Genomic DNA, 12,997 nt, shown 5'->3' on the forward strand with positions numbered 1-12,997 from the left:
AGTATTTTGTATACTAAAATTAGAAAAAAATTTAAATTTTCAATAAAAATTAATTAAAATGTACCCAAATTCAGTTAAAAAAATAAATAATTACGCTAGCGATACATAAAAATGACATTTTAAAAATGAACTACTATAAACATATTTAAAATAATTAGTTTGAGATTTTTTAAATATAATAATAAACTTATAATGTCAACTAGATTAATTATAATTTATTATTGAACACGTAAACTAATCGGTAAAATCATTTTATAAGTAATTTTTTTAAATAGTTATGATTCATAAAAATACAAACATGCTATCTGATCTGATGTTGTTTGAACGAACATAGAACTTTCATAAATATGCATACCATTAGCTGTTGGATTATTGTCAATAACTTTTTTACTATTAACGAAATTTTACCATAATCAAAAGTTGTGGAAAGTGTTTGAGTTTGTTATAGTGAAAACATAATTTTTTATTCATATATGAACTAGCAATAGTAAACATTCTCATTTTCACTGATAATCAAGAATTCTCTCTATCCATTTATTTACAGTTATACCTTATGGTTCATAATCAATGGACCGTGATAGACCATCTTTAGATTATTCCATGTCGTGCTTGTTGAGTAACATCCACAAATTTGTTTTTTGAATATTACAAGTTGCATGAGAATAAAGATAATTTATTTAATAAGGTCCTATATTTTGAAAGAGAAGTTTTTGGACTACAGCATAGAGGAAATTTCTTTAGTTTATCAAACTGAGTTCAAAATATATTTAAAAGTGCTTTTACAAAAAATATTTTAATTTATAACCAAAAAAAATTGACGATAAAATTTATGACATAGACTTTTATATAATAAAATCATGTTAAATACTTTTATTTTACATGTTCCGCTCAACGATCGTTTAGTTTGTTAGTTTATCATTGTAATTAAACTTTTTTGAATATTTTAAAATAACAATATTTTAAAATGACTTATTAATATTTTTATATAATCTAACATATTTATTTATATTTTTATATAACTATACTCAAATTTATAAATATACTTCTTATTTGTTATTTAAGAAATTATATTGTTGTTGTTTCCCACTATAGCTTGTGGGAAAGTGGGGATTGAATATAGAAACAAAATTCCCTAAACAGAGAACAAGGATATGGATAGAAATAATTTCCGTGCCCTCGTTTGCTCAAGTTAATATATATGCGAAGGTATATAATAAAATAAATAATATTGAAATTTATATTTTTTTAGTAAATAATATTGTTTATTAATTTTATTTATAATATTTTTTTAACTTTACCTTAAAGTTGACGATATGAATTTGCACAATTGAACTGATTCAAATTCGTCTGATGAAATATAAAGCTTGAAATTCAAAAGTTGAGTATGAATTAAAGTTAAACTTTATTTAGCTCGATTTAATCAATATCATTACGGACTAAACTTGCTAAAAATTCAAAAAATTATAAAAATTTATTGACTTTAGGTGAATTTAAACTTTTTGGTTTCGACCACTAAAATTTATGTACATAAAACTTCATATTCCAACTTGAGCCATGGAATGCAATCTCTTTCTTGTTCTTGCAGGTGCGCCAATTACTGATCCCTTCAAATAACAAGCATAATTAAAATGAGCTTTGTTTTTTAAAAGTAAAACATTTCTCCAAACATAAATTAGTTTTTCAACCTCAATTCTTATCAAATGAATAATTTTAATACCAATTTTTTTAAAAAATTAATTATTCCAAAATTTAGACTAAGTTCACACCAAATTTGGCGGTAACAAAAGAGCGAAATCAATGCTTGGATATTGGGCCTAAAGATTACCCATGGGCCATGGGCCCTGTATAGTTGATACCAGGAAAAGCATCATCCTAAAAAACAAGGCACAGGCCTGAAAAGTTGAAGACAGATAATATGATAACGACACCAAACATACCGAAAGAAAAATCTCATACGAAGCAAACGTGTAATTTTAGAAGGCTTTTTTACTCTTATAGGAACTATTGTTTTTAGTTTATTTAATTAGGTTTAAATAAATAACTGACACTCAATGGACTTCCTCAACTAACAAAATTAAAAATAATAATTTATAAAAATATATAAATTATATTTTAACCAAAACAAATAATAGAAATTAAGGTGTTTAAAAAACAAATATTTTCTACTAAAATAAGTTGTAATTAGAGTGGGAATATCAAAGTTGGTTTTGGGTTCTCCATCTGCATAGATATCTCGCTTTTGTTTTTATAGAAAAATCACAAGAGGAAGCAGTGTATGGAAGGGAAAGAAAATGGGTTGGTGCGTATGTTGTAGTAGTGGGTGTGCGATGATTCCTAAAGCAATTGGGAGAAAGAGTTTGTTGTTCTCACCAAATCGTAATGCAATTGGAAGTAGAAATTGTGGCCAACGACTACGCGTTCGGGTTTCTATGTTGGACTCTTCCGCTGATTTCGCTAAGCGCATAGAACGAGCCTGGTTAATTTCTCAGGTTCTAACCCCTTTCTCTCACTTTCTTTCTATTCTATCGAGCTTTAGGGTTTTCCATTTTCATTAATTCTTACTATCTGGAAATTTTGACTGATCGTGGGCATAGCGTTGGATTCATCATATTCTACCTCAAACAAACTAGCCTCTAATGTAATAGGTTGCATCTGTTATGACTTTGAATCCGTTAATAGTAGAAATCTCTGCAACTTCTATTTTATATCATCATTTATTGTGTACTCTTGTGGCAGAAGAAGCAACAAAAGGAAAATCACATTATACAATATATATTTAGAATATTAAATGCTATATTTTTTTAATAAAATCTTTCTTTTTATTGATTTCTTATTATGTGGCCTTAGACACATTGGAAAAATTGTTCAAACAAATAGATATTTTGGAATAAAAGAGGATTCATGGTCAACTACTTTAAAATTCTTCTCATATTCCTGCTCTTTAGTAGAATACTTGATAAAGTAGTCTAACTCTAAAATTAGATTACATTTGATATTTCCGTGCTGCTCCCTGGTTACTTAGATATTTCTGATGCTTTCAGCAACCAAGGCCAATTGTGTGTTCATCCTGCAAGTCAAAGGGGCATATAGAATGCAAATGGTGTGGGGGTACTGGTTTTTTTATTCTTGGTGATAACATGCTTTGTGAAGTCCCGTCCAGAAACACTAGCTGTGTTATTTGCGCTGGAAAGGTATGTTTATGTGGAAAGTTAACGCCAATTCAGTTCACCTATACTGTTGCCCTGCCTAAAATTGTTTTCCCTGTACACTCTTAGCATACCAATATACTAAGGACTTATTTTGTGTTGAATATGTTAATATTTAGGGATCAATGTGCTGCTCTGATTGTCGCGGAACAGGCTTTCGTGCAAAGTGGTTGGGAGAACCTCCTACTTCCTAGTAGCCAATCTACTACTCAAATGATGGAGCCATGGCTTCTAAGTGTGAATTGTAGTTATATTATACCTAGTTTCACGTGTGTCTGGCAGATGCACCGGCCTCTTCAACTCGCAGATTGCTTATTCATTGAACAATATTGTCCAGACTCATTTTTTAACAAACACTGACATATAACTAGAAGCAATCAGTTCTTATTCTTTTTGTTATTTAGTTGTATAAGTGTCATTGTTTTACAAAATGAAATATGGAGCAATTTTGAAACCCTGATACAGGTGATTCTATTTCAACATGTAAACGTTTAATTTTGTAGAGGTTAATTTAGCAACAAAAATCATTTGGTTCACCTACAAATATTTATTTTGTCTTTCTAACATTATCAATGTATAAATCCCTCTTGATCTATTTGCAGCCCAAAATACAGCAAATTCACGTTTAAAAGAAAGGGGAAAAAGTAGATTTAGGGTTTTCTCCGGAACCATGCCCTCCCCGTTTGATCCCTTTGTTAAATAATCAATACGAAGAATATTTTTTCTTTTCGTTGTTTGGCTTGAATAACAGGGGAATGAGGATTAGACGTCATAGAACTATTAGTGAGTCTAAACGTCTCAAATAAACGTCATGTTGTATTACATTTGTGTTTAGTTACAGTGAACAAAAACCAGGTGTACCTCAAAAACATGGCACTAAACCAAATGAATAATACAACATTTGTATTAGGCGGGAAATTTTGTATTTATTATGAACTTATTTTTGAAATAGAAGTTTTCAGACAAAAATGATTTTATTTTTATGTTAAACTCATTAACCAAATTAATTTTACAAAATCAACATTGAGATTATTTAAAAAAAAAAAATTCCAAACGATTACCTAGTCACAGTGAGTATTATAACTCGGTAGTCACTAGACAAACTAAATGCATTCATTTAAAAACGACTACTTTACAACTAGTACCTCACAATCTCCTATGTGTCCTGATAAAATTTGTTGTGTTCATTGCAATTGCTGTTGAGCAAGCATAGACTCCAACAGAGCATAGAGACGCAGATACCAGTAGGAGTAATTTCCACTGTCTACCAGATACCAGAATAGCCAATGCAGCCAATGCAACAGCCACAGCTGAAAGGGCATTTTTCCAACTTTGGAAAGCCTTTACCACAGTACTACATTCTTTGCAATGTATTACATGCCTAAAATATCTATTGGCTAAATTAGGGGCATGCATTGTTCCAATGCCCCCTTTGGCAGGTGAGGAAGCGGATAATCCTGCAATGAGTCCAGCAGGAGCATGTTCGACCACAGCAGGCTCTTTGGGTAAGGAAATAGTGCTATGACCAAAATGATATGGCATCCCATGCCCCACTTTGTCCACCCACTTCCTGTATTCAGCAACCCATGTGTCTGATGATTTTAGATTCAGGTATAGTTCCTTTGTTGGAGCTTTCTCTCTCAAAAGAGTTTCATTTTGGGATGATAAGAATCCCATGTCTTGCTCAAATACCTTCCCTGCATTCTGATGGAAGTACCATTCAGGAAACAGCTTTACTAGTGGAGATCTTTTTGTTGATCCAAACCTCACTATCACCATGGATTTCCCTTGTCCAGTTGGTCTACAAAGAAACAGACCACTGAAGTAGTTTTTTTCACCATTTTTATCAACAATTTCCCTATTGTTTTGTAGAACACAAGGAGCCTCAAATCTTAAGAAGTTAAGCATAGAGCCATCTTTCTCCCTGCCCCACCAGCCTGCAAACCCTCTATCAGTTCTTTCGGTCACCTCAAAACATAGCGGCTGCGCATCCTCTCTTTTTGCAGTCCAATCTGTTCTATCATGTGAGATTGGCACATGGGCAGGATCCATCAGGTTCTCCAGAAGAATAGAGTGATCGTATGGGAGTTCATGAATTGTTGAAATATCTTGAAACCCTGGCCTTGCAAAGTTCTCAAACCAAGGTATTTTATTGACATTTGGAGGTGTCTTTAGGGACATCCACACCCAAATAACACCTTGAGAGTCCCTCACTTCATATGTTCTTACACATGCAGACCGAGGGATTTTTGCATCAGCAGGAAGCTGTTGAAAACAGAAGAAAGAATGATTAATATCATGTGACCTTAACCTCAGAAGCAAATATATGCACATTTGCTTCAGCCAAGTATAACTATAACCTGAGGTATCTTCACACATTTGCCCTCCCCTTCAAATTGCCATCCATGGTACAGGCACTCAAGCCTTCCATCAATCAACTGGCCCTCTGATAGTTTCGCTAACCTGGATCATACAGAATGTAACAGAAAGATAAGGTCCAGCATTATATAACAAATACCAAATCAGAATTGCGTAGACTACCAAATTTGCAGGCATCTTTATCTCATTGAGCATATATTTTGAACTCCCATCCCATTTTAACTAAGAATGCAAGGTTGCTTCACAAATTTCAAATTAAATTCAAATATACTAAAATATACATAATTATGTATGCATGTTGAATATTTTATGATAACTATGATCAAGAGCAGTGCCGGTGAGTGAGCCTGACCTGTGGGGGCAGCGATCTTCGTAACATCGAAAGATGGCATTGGCATCCCTAAACAACACGAGTTGCTTGTGAAAGACAGTGAGAGCGAGGGGTGCATCTTGGGGCACATTCTTAGTGAGGTACAGAGGGTACCATTCCTGTGTCCAGTCATAGTCTGCAACCACACTCTCCTCGCTGGTAGGACCCACAAGAACCTTCCCATCTTCTTCCCCGTCAATTAAAGGTGCTGTTTTGATATCTGCAGTGGCACCACACCTCAAGTGTTTCGTTCTTGTTGTTGATGATGACACAGAACACAGAGTCCAACGTAGTAGTTGGTTTGATGGGGGAATGGAAATGCGCAACGGCAGTGAAGTTCGAGTGGGGGAGAGAAATGGATTAACCAACGCCATAGTTAAAGTGATTGGAAACCAGGAATCAGAAGAGAAGAAGAAAAGAGAGTGTTGGTAACAGACACGTGGATGGGTGTTGCTGTTGCACGTTTCCCGAGTCCTTTCTGGCCACAATAACTTACTTTGTTGCATTAAACATAAGATAAAATATTAATCGGTGTCTTAAAAGCACCAATTAAAAACTTTTAAAATTTTCACTTAATTGTAATTTTATCTTTACGGATAATTTTTTAAATTTTAATTATTTTACATTAAATTTTTAAATTAAATTTTTGAATTTTATTCAATAATTAATAAAATATAATATTTTATTAATTTATACAAACATTAAATAAAAATTTTAATTTTGAAATTCATCACTTAATATAAGTATTTAAAATTACCCAGAACCAACTCGTACTTATATTTGATTAAAAATATAATTAAGTTTATTTGTTTGTTTTTATTAAAAATGTGTTATAATACCCTTGCTCCGTTTATTAACAATGAGAACCTAAAAGAAAATCTTACAGATAATCAACGTTATGCAATTCTCCGTTAACTCCATTTATCGACTTACGAAACTTTGCGAAACGTTGGACAGTGTCAATATTTAACTTTATTATCCTAATAGTATGTTAGAAAAACCGCTAGATCTCCTTTGAATGTGTTTGCAAGGGAGATTAATTTAATTTTTAAGAAGCTAATTTAATAATTATTCTTTAAAATTATAATAAAGAAGTGTTTCATATTCTCAACATCTAGTTTATTATTGCTTTCCTTTAATACATAATTTTTATGGAACAAATTAGTTTTTTGATCTAGCTGTAACTTGTTCAATTAAAGGTTAGCTTGGGTTTCAGTTGAAAGTTCTGGGAATTGATTCTAGCATATTACAAAAATTAAAATTATTAGTTGATTTTAATTTCAAAATTTTGGTTATATTAGATTAAGCCAGAAACAAACAGTCTAAATAGACTAAAACTTTAACCCAAACGATATAGAATTTTAAAAAATAAAAATAAGTATTTTTTATTTATAATTTGGTTTTTTTTAATTAATAGAAAAACTCGAAGAAAATGTATAAATTTAAAGTTAAATTTTCTCCGAATAATTTTTTTTTGTTACAAATTCAAATAAAAGTCTAATACTTTTCTGTCCTATTTATAAGGTTTTCTGGATTAAATTACGCATATTACAAAACTTTAGAAATAATTAAGGTGTTGTTTTTTAAAATTTTAATAATAAAATTCTAAAAGTTTAATACTATATAATAACATTAATTAATAGTATTTAAAAAATAAATTTATTAAAACAAATATACAGAAAATAATATTATAAAAAAAATCTTATTTAGAACCACGAATTTTTTTTTGAAAGAGTGTTATTGAAAATCGAAGAGAATAATAAATAATAAGAAATATCATTCCAACGACAAGAAAAAGAAATATGAAATATGAGAAATGAGAAAATGGACGATAAAAATGACTGTAAATTATATTAGGGTTTTGATATAGGGGTTTCCGGTCATCGAAGTGAGGAAGGATGAAGATAGCGGTGGAAGGGTGCATGCACGGCGATCTGGAAAATGTTTACAGAACTCTTCAACATCTTGAGAAATCCCAAAACACGAAAATCGATCTCCTCCTTTGCTGCGGCGATTTTCAAGCTGTGAGGAACGAGCACGATTTGAAGAGTTTGAACGTTCCCCACCGCTATCGCTCCATGAATTCCTTCTGGAAGTACTATTCTGGATTAGAGGTTGCCCCTTATCCCACCATTTTCATCGGTGGCAATCACGAAGCATCCAATTATTTGTGGGAACTGTGAGTTTATTTCACTTTTTGTGTTTCTCGCTGTTAATTGTCGCAATGTGATTTAGGGCATTGATTATGATTTCATTGTAGGTACTATGGAGGTTGGGCTGCTCCTAATATCTACTTCTTGGGAGTTGCTGGAGTGGTGAAGTTTGGGAATATTCGAATTGGTGGTCTCTCTGGAATTTATAATGCTCGTCACTATAATTTAGGTTGAGTATTTGTTTACGAATTGTGAGTTGCTGAAGAGTATTGAATCTGAATGGGATTTTTGTGTTATAGTTACAGAATGATGCTAGGTTGTGTGTTTGAGCAGGACACTTTGAGAGGCCTCCCTATGACCAGAGTACCGTTAGGTCTGTGTATCATGTTCGAGAATACGATGTTCATAAACTTATGCAAGTCGAGGAACCTATCGATATTTTTCTTTCGCACGATTGGCCGCTGAGAATCACTGATTATGGGGATTGGGAGGAGCTTGTTCGGCGCAAGCATTTTTTTAGGAAAGAGGTGAGATAAGTAATCATTTTATGTATCATGTATACGGAACACATGTTTACATGTATTTTTGTTTTGATTAAGGATTCAGCAATGTTGATAAGGCTAAGAGTTAAGCTTGGATACTAGTCTCACTTTTTTAAATAAATAACAAAGATAAGTTTGTTAGAGGGAATGTGAAGCCATTATACAAATTATAATTTTTGGAGCAGCCATGTAGATAGAGTCTTTGACAGCATGTATTTAATTTGGTTCTTAATTATGCTGTAAGTGTCTATAACATAATTATATCTCATTTTTGTAGCTCATAATTTTGCCAGATAGAGGAAAAAAGACTTGGGAGTAAACCTGCTGGTCAGCTTCTAGAAAAACTGAAACCGCATTATTGGTTTTCAGCCCACTTACACTGCAAGTTTGCTGCTCTAGTTCAACATGGGGAGGGAGGCCCACTGACAAAATTCCTTGCACTGGATAAATGTATTGCTGGGCGTGATTTCTTACAGGTATAGGTGCACTGTACCATCATAATGAGCAGAGTTAATCACCTGTGATTACTGTTTGAGATAGTGATTACAATCATGGCATTTTCTGTGCTTTTAGATTGTGGAAATTGAATCAGATGCAGGACCTTATGAGATTCAGTATGATGAAGAATGGTTAGCAATAACACGGAGGTTCAACTCCATCATCCCTCTGACTACCAAATATGCTGATTTCAGGTGTGTATGTGCATGTGAAAATACCTTAATTAACATTTAGGATTTGAATTCTTGTGAAAAAAATTTTTAGTCCTTCCCTTTTCTCTCCCCGAACAAATAAAAAATAAATAAAAAATTAATGCTGTTTGCTCTTTCTGACAGAGGTGTAAATTTTGAAATGAAAGATTGCCATGAATGGGTTAGAAGGAGACTACAGGAGAGGGGGTGCAAACCTTTCGAATTTGTTAGAACAGCTCCATGTTATGATCCTTCACAATCCAATTTTGATGGTGCTTTTGCAGGTGCTTCTTTATTTTCCATTGCAAAGCTTACACTGCAAACAAATTATGATTTTTTCAGCCTGTACTCTTGATAAAGTCATGGTCATGATCATGATCACTTTAAGTGTTTTGGTTAATTTGATGCTCATATGCATGCATGTCTTAGATTTGTGTTAGATGATTAGGCAGTGTAGACTATTGTGTCGTCCAATCTCTTATATTACATATGTCAATTGAAAAAGTTTCATGTACAGTATTTCAGTAGATACGCCCTAATTCAAAATATAAAGTTTTCCTTTCAAATGAATGTTCAGTTGCCAATCACATCTTAAATTAATTGTAATGAAGAGTTACTTTACCAAGGGAATGTCAACATGCGAGTGCACTCTTTTATCCTTTTGATCTCTTGTATTTACACCTTTTATGTTTAAAATGTAACTGTGGAAGTGTTAATTTTATTTTATTTCTATCTGTTTTATTTATTTATTTGCAGTGAATTCCAGAAATCCTCAGACAGAATCTCTTTTGCAGCTTCTAGAACTTCCATATCTTCTTGATAGCAATCCTGAAGCAAAAGACTTGTCACCTCATTGTTCCCCTTCAATTCAAAGAGGTAATGTATAGCCTTCTTTTTAATAATGCCCATAGATGGGAAGCAAATCCATTTTTATATAAAATGCGAAGAGAGATTGAGGAGAAATCAGTAGAAGAATACATGGAGGCTAGGGGACATCAGTCAAAGTCAATTTTTGGACATGTCTGAACTTTGTCATCAACATTGTTGAAATCTTATTTGACTTGCTATTCTCTTAACTTTAGCTATCCCTTCCTGATTTTATAGTTTTTATGAAATTATTAATCATGATGTCATTCTAAGATAGAAACATGCGATGCCTATAGCAAAAATTTGACATGGAACCAGATACTGACCTTGCTCTAAACAAATTGGAGGCCTGTGATTATTTTAGAATTCCTGTAGGGAAGATGATATATCCTCGTGGGTTGGCATCTCTGCAGACTAAAATCACAGTCCCTTAGTCTATTAATATAACTAGCATTACCATGCTCTGTCCCAGCCGCACTCTCTATAATTATAATAATTATAACAAAAAGGAAATGAAAGATTTACTTATAGTTAAAATCTCCCTAGGTTAACTAGTCTTTCTTTGCTTATCACTGTCCTTAACTGGTCGTTACCCTTGTCAGTGCTCTGTTTATTTTTGGCTGACAAAAGGGCAAAAGCCCAACCGAGAGATGGTATAACCTTGTGGTGTTGCTTGATTCCGCCTATTGTGACATTTTTTCCCCTCGAAATTAAAAATGACTTCTTAAAGAGCATGTCTTCATTGGCTTCTGCAAAATAAGTTGGATGAGTTGTTTCGCCAATTTTGCCTAAACTGGGCCCTTTGAGAGAGATTTATTAAATACACAGTGCTGATTTTAAGCAGAATAAAACTACTTAAACAACATTGCATTTGCAGCTGCTTGCTTGGTTACATTTGCATTATATGAAAAGGTTTAAGCGCTTAAAACTTGTTTGAATTGGCGGCAATTTCTTTAATAGCATCGTTGTGGTATTGTTGACATATATTACTATATATTTTTTCTTTTTAGTAACTTTCATATTTTGTATACATCTAGGCATTGGTTATGACAACGAGGACATTCCCATTGATGACGTGGATGATGATGATGAAGAGGGCCCAAAAGTTGATGACGTGGAAACCGAGATTTCTAATTTGTGAATTGTTGTTGCAGTTAACATGCTCAATTAGTATTGACTTGCGGCCAACATTTTATATCAAGTTATTACACTGATACGCGTTCAATAGACTATGGATTTTCCACCCATGTAGTTATGTTGTATGTATATTAAATTACCATTTTTTAGATTATATAAAAGAACTCTAGGTTGAAATTTAAATGACCATTTTTCTACTAGCTTTGTTAATATTAATTTTCAGTGTTGATTTTAAACATTTATAATTAGTAATTTTGATTAATAAAAAATATTTGTTCTACTTCTGTAAAACTTTAGACTTTTATATATTTAGGACATTGTTACGATAACTTTATGAATGGAAGGGTTTGGGTACCCTCTGTTTGTGGCATCAATAAATTCATGTTTAACTGCTTTCGTTTTAGTCTTTACAACTAGTGAACAATTCCAGTTCAGTGGCTACTCAGCAACAACCAGTGAAGCAGTGCGGCTTTTTATAGAAACACAAAGTAAAACAGGTTGTGTAGTTTTGAAATGTTCTATCCGAATGTGAAAGAAATCAAGCATATATAATAAAAAGGAAAAGTGGCCACAATGGAGGGTAGCGTGGCTGTGTTTTTTTGACAAGTGCTGATTTAAGAATTTATTTGATAATTTTTTTAAACTATAATTTGTTATAAATTAAATGTTAAGATTTATTGAAATAAATTAATAATAATTTATTTTGATAAATCGATAGTAACTTATCAGATTTATAAGTTACTTTTTATTATTTTTTAAAATAAATATTATATTATTTTTTAAGCAAGGAAATACAAGCTCAAATTAATTACTAAAAAAATGATAAGAACAAAAAATTATGTTCATAATTTTTTAAAACCATTTACTTAAACAATCTTTAAACTCTAATACCCCTTTAGAGTCAATTCAGGCAAACTAACTCAACCCTAATACCCCTTTAGAAAATGATAGTAATTATTTTTCTCAAATTACTCTTAATTTATGTTATTACTTCTCTCTTTCTCTCTTTCCTTTTTATTTTTATATATTTTTAATTTTAAAGATATATTATATTATTTATATATTTTCTATAAATTAAAAATAACTTATACAGAGTAAAACAATTAAAATTAATTTAGTAAATATAGATAAAATGATATTTTTGTCATATCATTCTTTTTATTAAGTTTTATGAAATATTAAATATAATAAAAGTTTGTCATATTCTTATCTTATTTATATCCAAGTCTCTTGGCCATCAGCATCAAATGGGTCTTGAAAATTAACATTGTTGGTCCATTTAACATTCATTATTAAAAAAAAGAAAGTCACCAATCCATTAAAAAGTATTTTATTTTATTTTTTAAAATCTTAATGATTTAAATGTAACAATGTAAGTGGGTCGAATCTGCCCGACCCAGTGAAATTTAAAAACCTTGCAGTATAAAAGTGGTGAGAAGTAGTTTAAATGACGGATGATTACGGTTCGAAAGATCGTTGGCTTTATAAAGTTTTTTTAATACACACTACTAAAAAAATTAAATTCTTATCAAGATGTTTTAGAGATCTAACTGTACCAACCATGTCAGAAGAGGGAGATTAAATAGCTCTGCGAGTTTCAGAAAATTAGAGTAATTGAATTTGGGCGCCCATCAAAATTGGGTATCCAGTGTCT

General features: G+C 31.9%; 3 protein-coding genes across 5 annotated transcripts; 2 read left to right on the forward strand and 1 right to left on the reverse strand.

Moving 5' to 3' along the window:
- The first annotated feature begins 2,177 nt into the window (after positions 1-2,177).
- On the forward strand, positions 2,178-3,767 carry LOC113865781 (chaperone protein DnaJ). Its single transcript, XM_027500524.1, has 3 exons — positions 2,178-2,489; positions 3,042-3,191; positions 3,326-3,767. Exons 1-3 carry the CDS (start codon positions 2,292-2,294, stop codon positions 3,398-3,400), a joined length of 423 nt encoding a protein of 140 aa, XP_027356325.1. The 5' UTR covers positions 2,178-2,291; the 3' UTR covers positions 3,401-3,767.
- A 534-nt stretch (positions 3,768-4,301) lies between these two features.
- LOC113864970 (protein TIC 55, chloroplastic) lies at positions 4,302-6,428 on the reverse strand. Its single transcript, XM_027499244.1, has 3 exons — positions 5,938-6,428; positions 5,567-5,669; positions 4,302-5,471 (listed from the first exon to the last, which is right to left on the reverse strand). The coding sequence occupies exons 1-3, from the start codon at positions 6,327-6,329 to the stop codon at positions 4,353-4,355; spliced, it is 1,614 nt and encodes a 537-aa protein (XP_027355045.1). The 5' UTR covers positions 6,330-6,428; the 3' UTR covers positions 4,302-4,352.
- A 1,316-nt stretch (positions 6,429-7,744) lies between these two features.
- On the forward strand, positions 7,745-11,521 carry LOC113865050 (lariat debranching enzyme). 3 transcript variants are annotated; one of them, XR_003504959.1, is made up of 8 exons: positions 7,753-8,134; positions 8,216-8,337; positions 8,442-8,635; positions 8,944-9,126; positions 9,224-9,342; positions 9,484-9,623; positions 10,134-10,215; positions 11,244-11,378. XR_003504959.1 is itself a non-coding variant. In XM_027499399.1 (8 exons), the coding sequence occupies exons 1-8, from the start codon at positions 7,854-7,856 to the stop codon at positions 11,345-11,347; spliced, it is 1,263 nt and encodes a 420-aa protein (XP_027355200.1). In that variant the 5' UTR covers positions 7,753-7,853; the 3' UTR covers positions 11,348-11,459. The 3 variants fall into 3 exon arrangements, 1 of the variants encoding a protein (XP_027355200.1); XM_027499399.1 differs by having other exon boundaries at positions 9,224-9,344; positions 9,486-9,623; positions 10,096-10,215; positions 11,244-11,459; XR_003504960.1 differs by having other exon boundaries at positions 7,745-8,134; positions 8,216-8,635; positions 8,928-9,126; positions 10,096-10,215; positions 11,244-11,521.
- The last annotated feature ends 1,476 nt before the right edge of the window (positions 11,522-12,997 follow it).

This window comes from Abrus precatorius, unplaced genomic scaffold, assembly GCF_003935025.1.
Source record: "Abrus precatorius isolate BTA unplaced genomic scaffold, Abrus_2018 Scaffold4, whole genome shotgun sequence".
Classification (NCBI taxonomy): Eukaryota; Viridiplantae; Streptophyta; class Magnoliopsida; order Fabales; family Fabaceae; genus Abrus; species Abrus precatorius.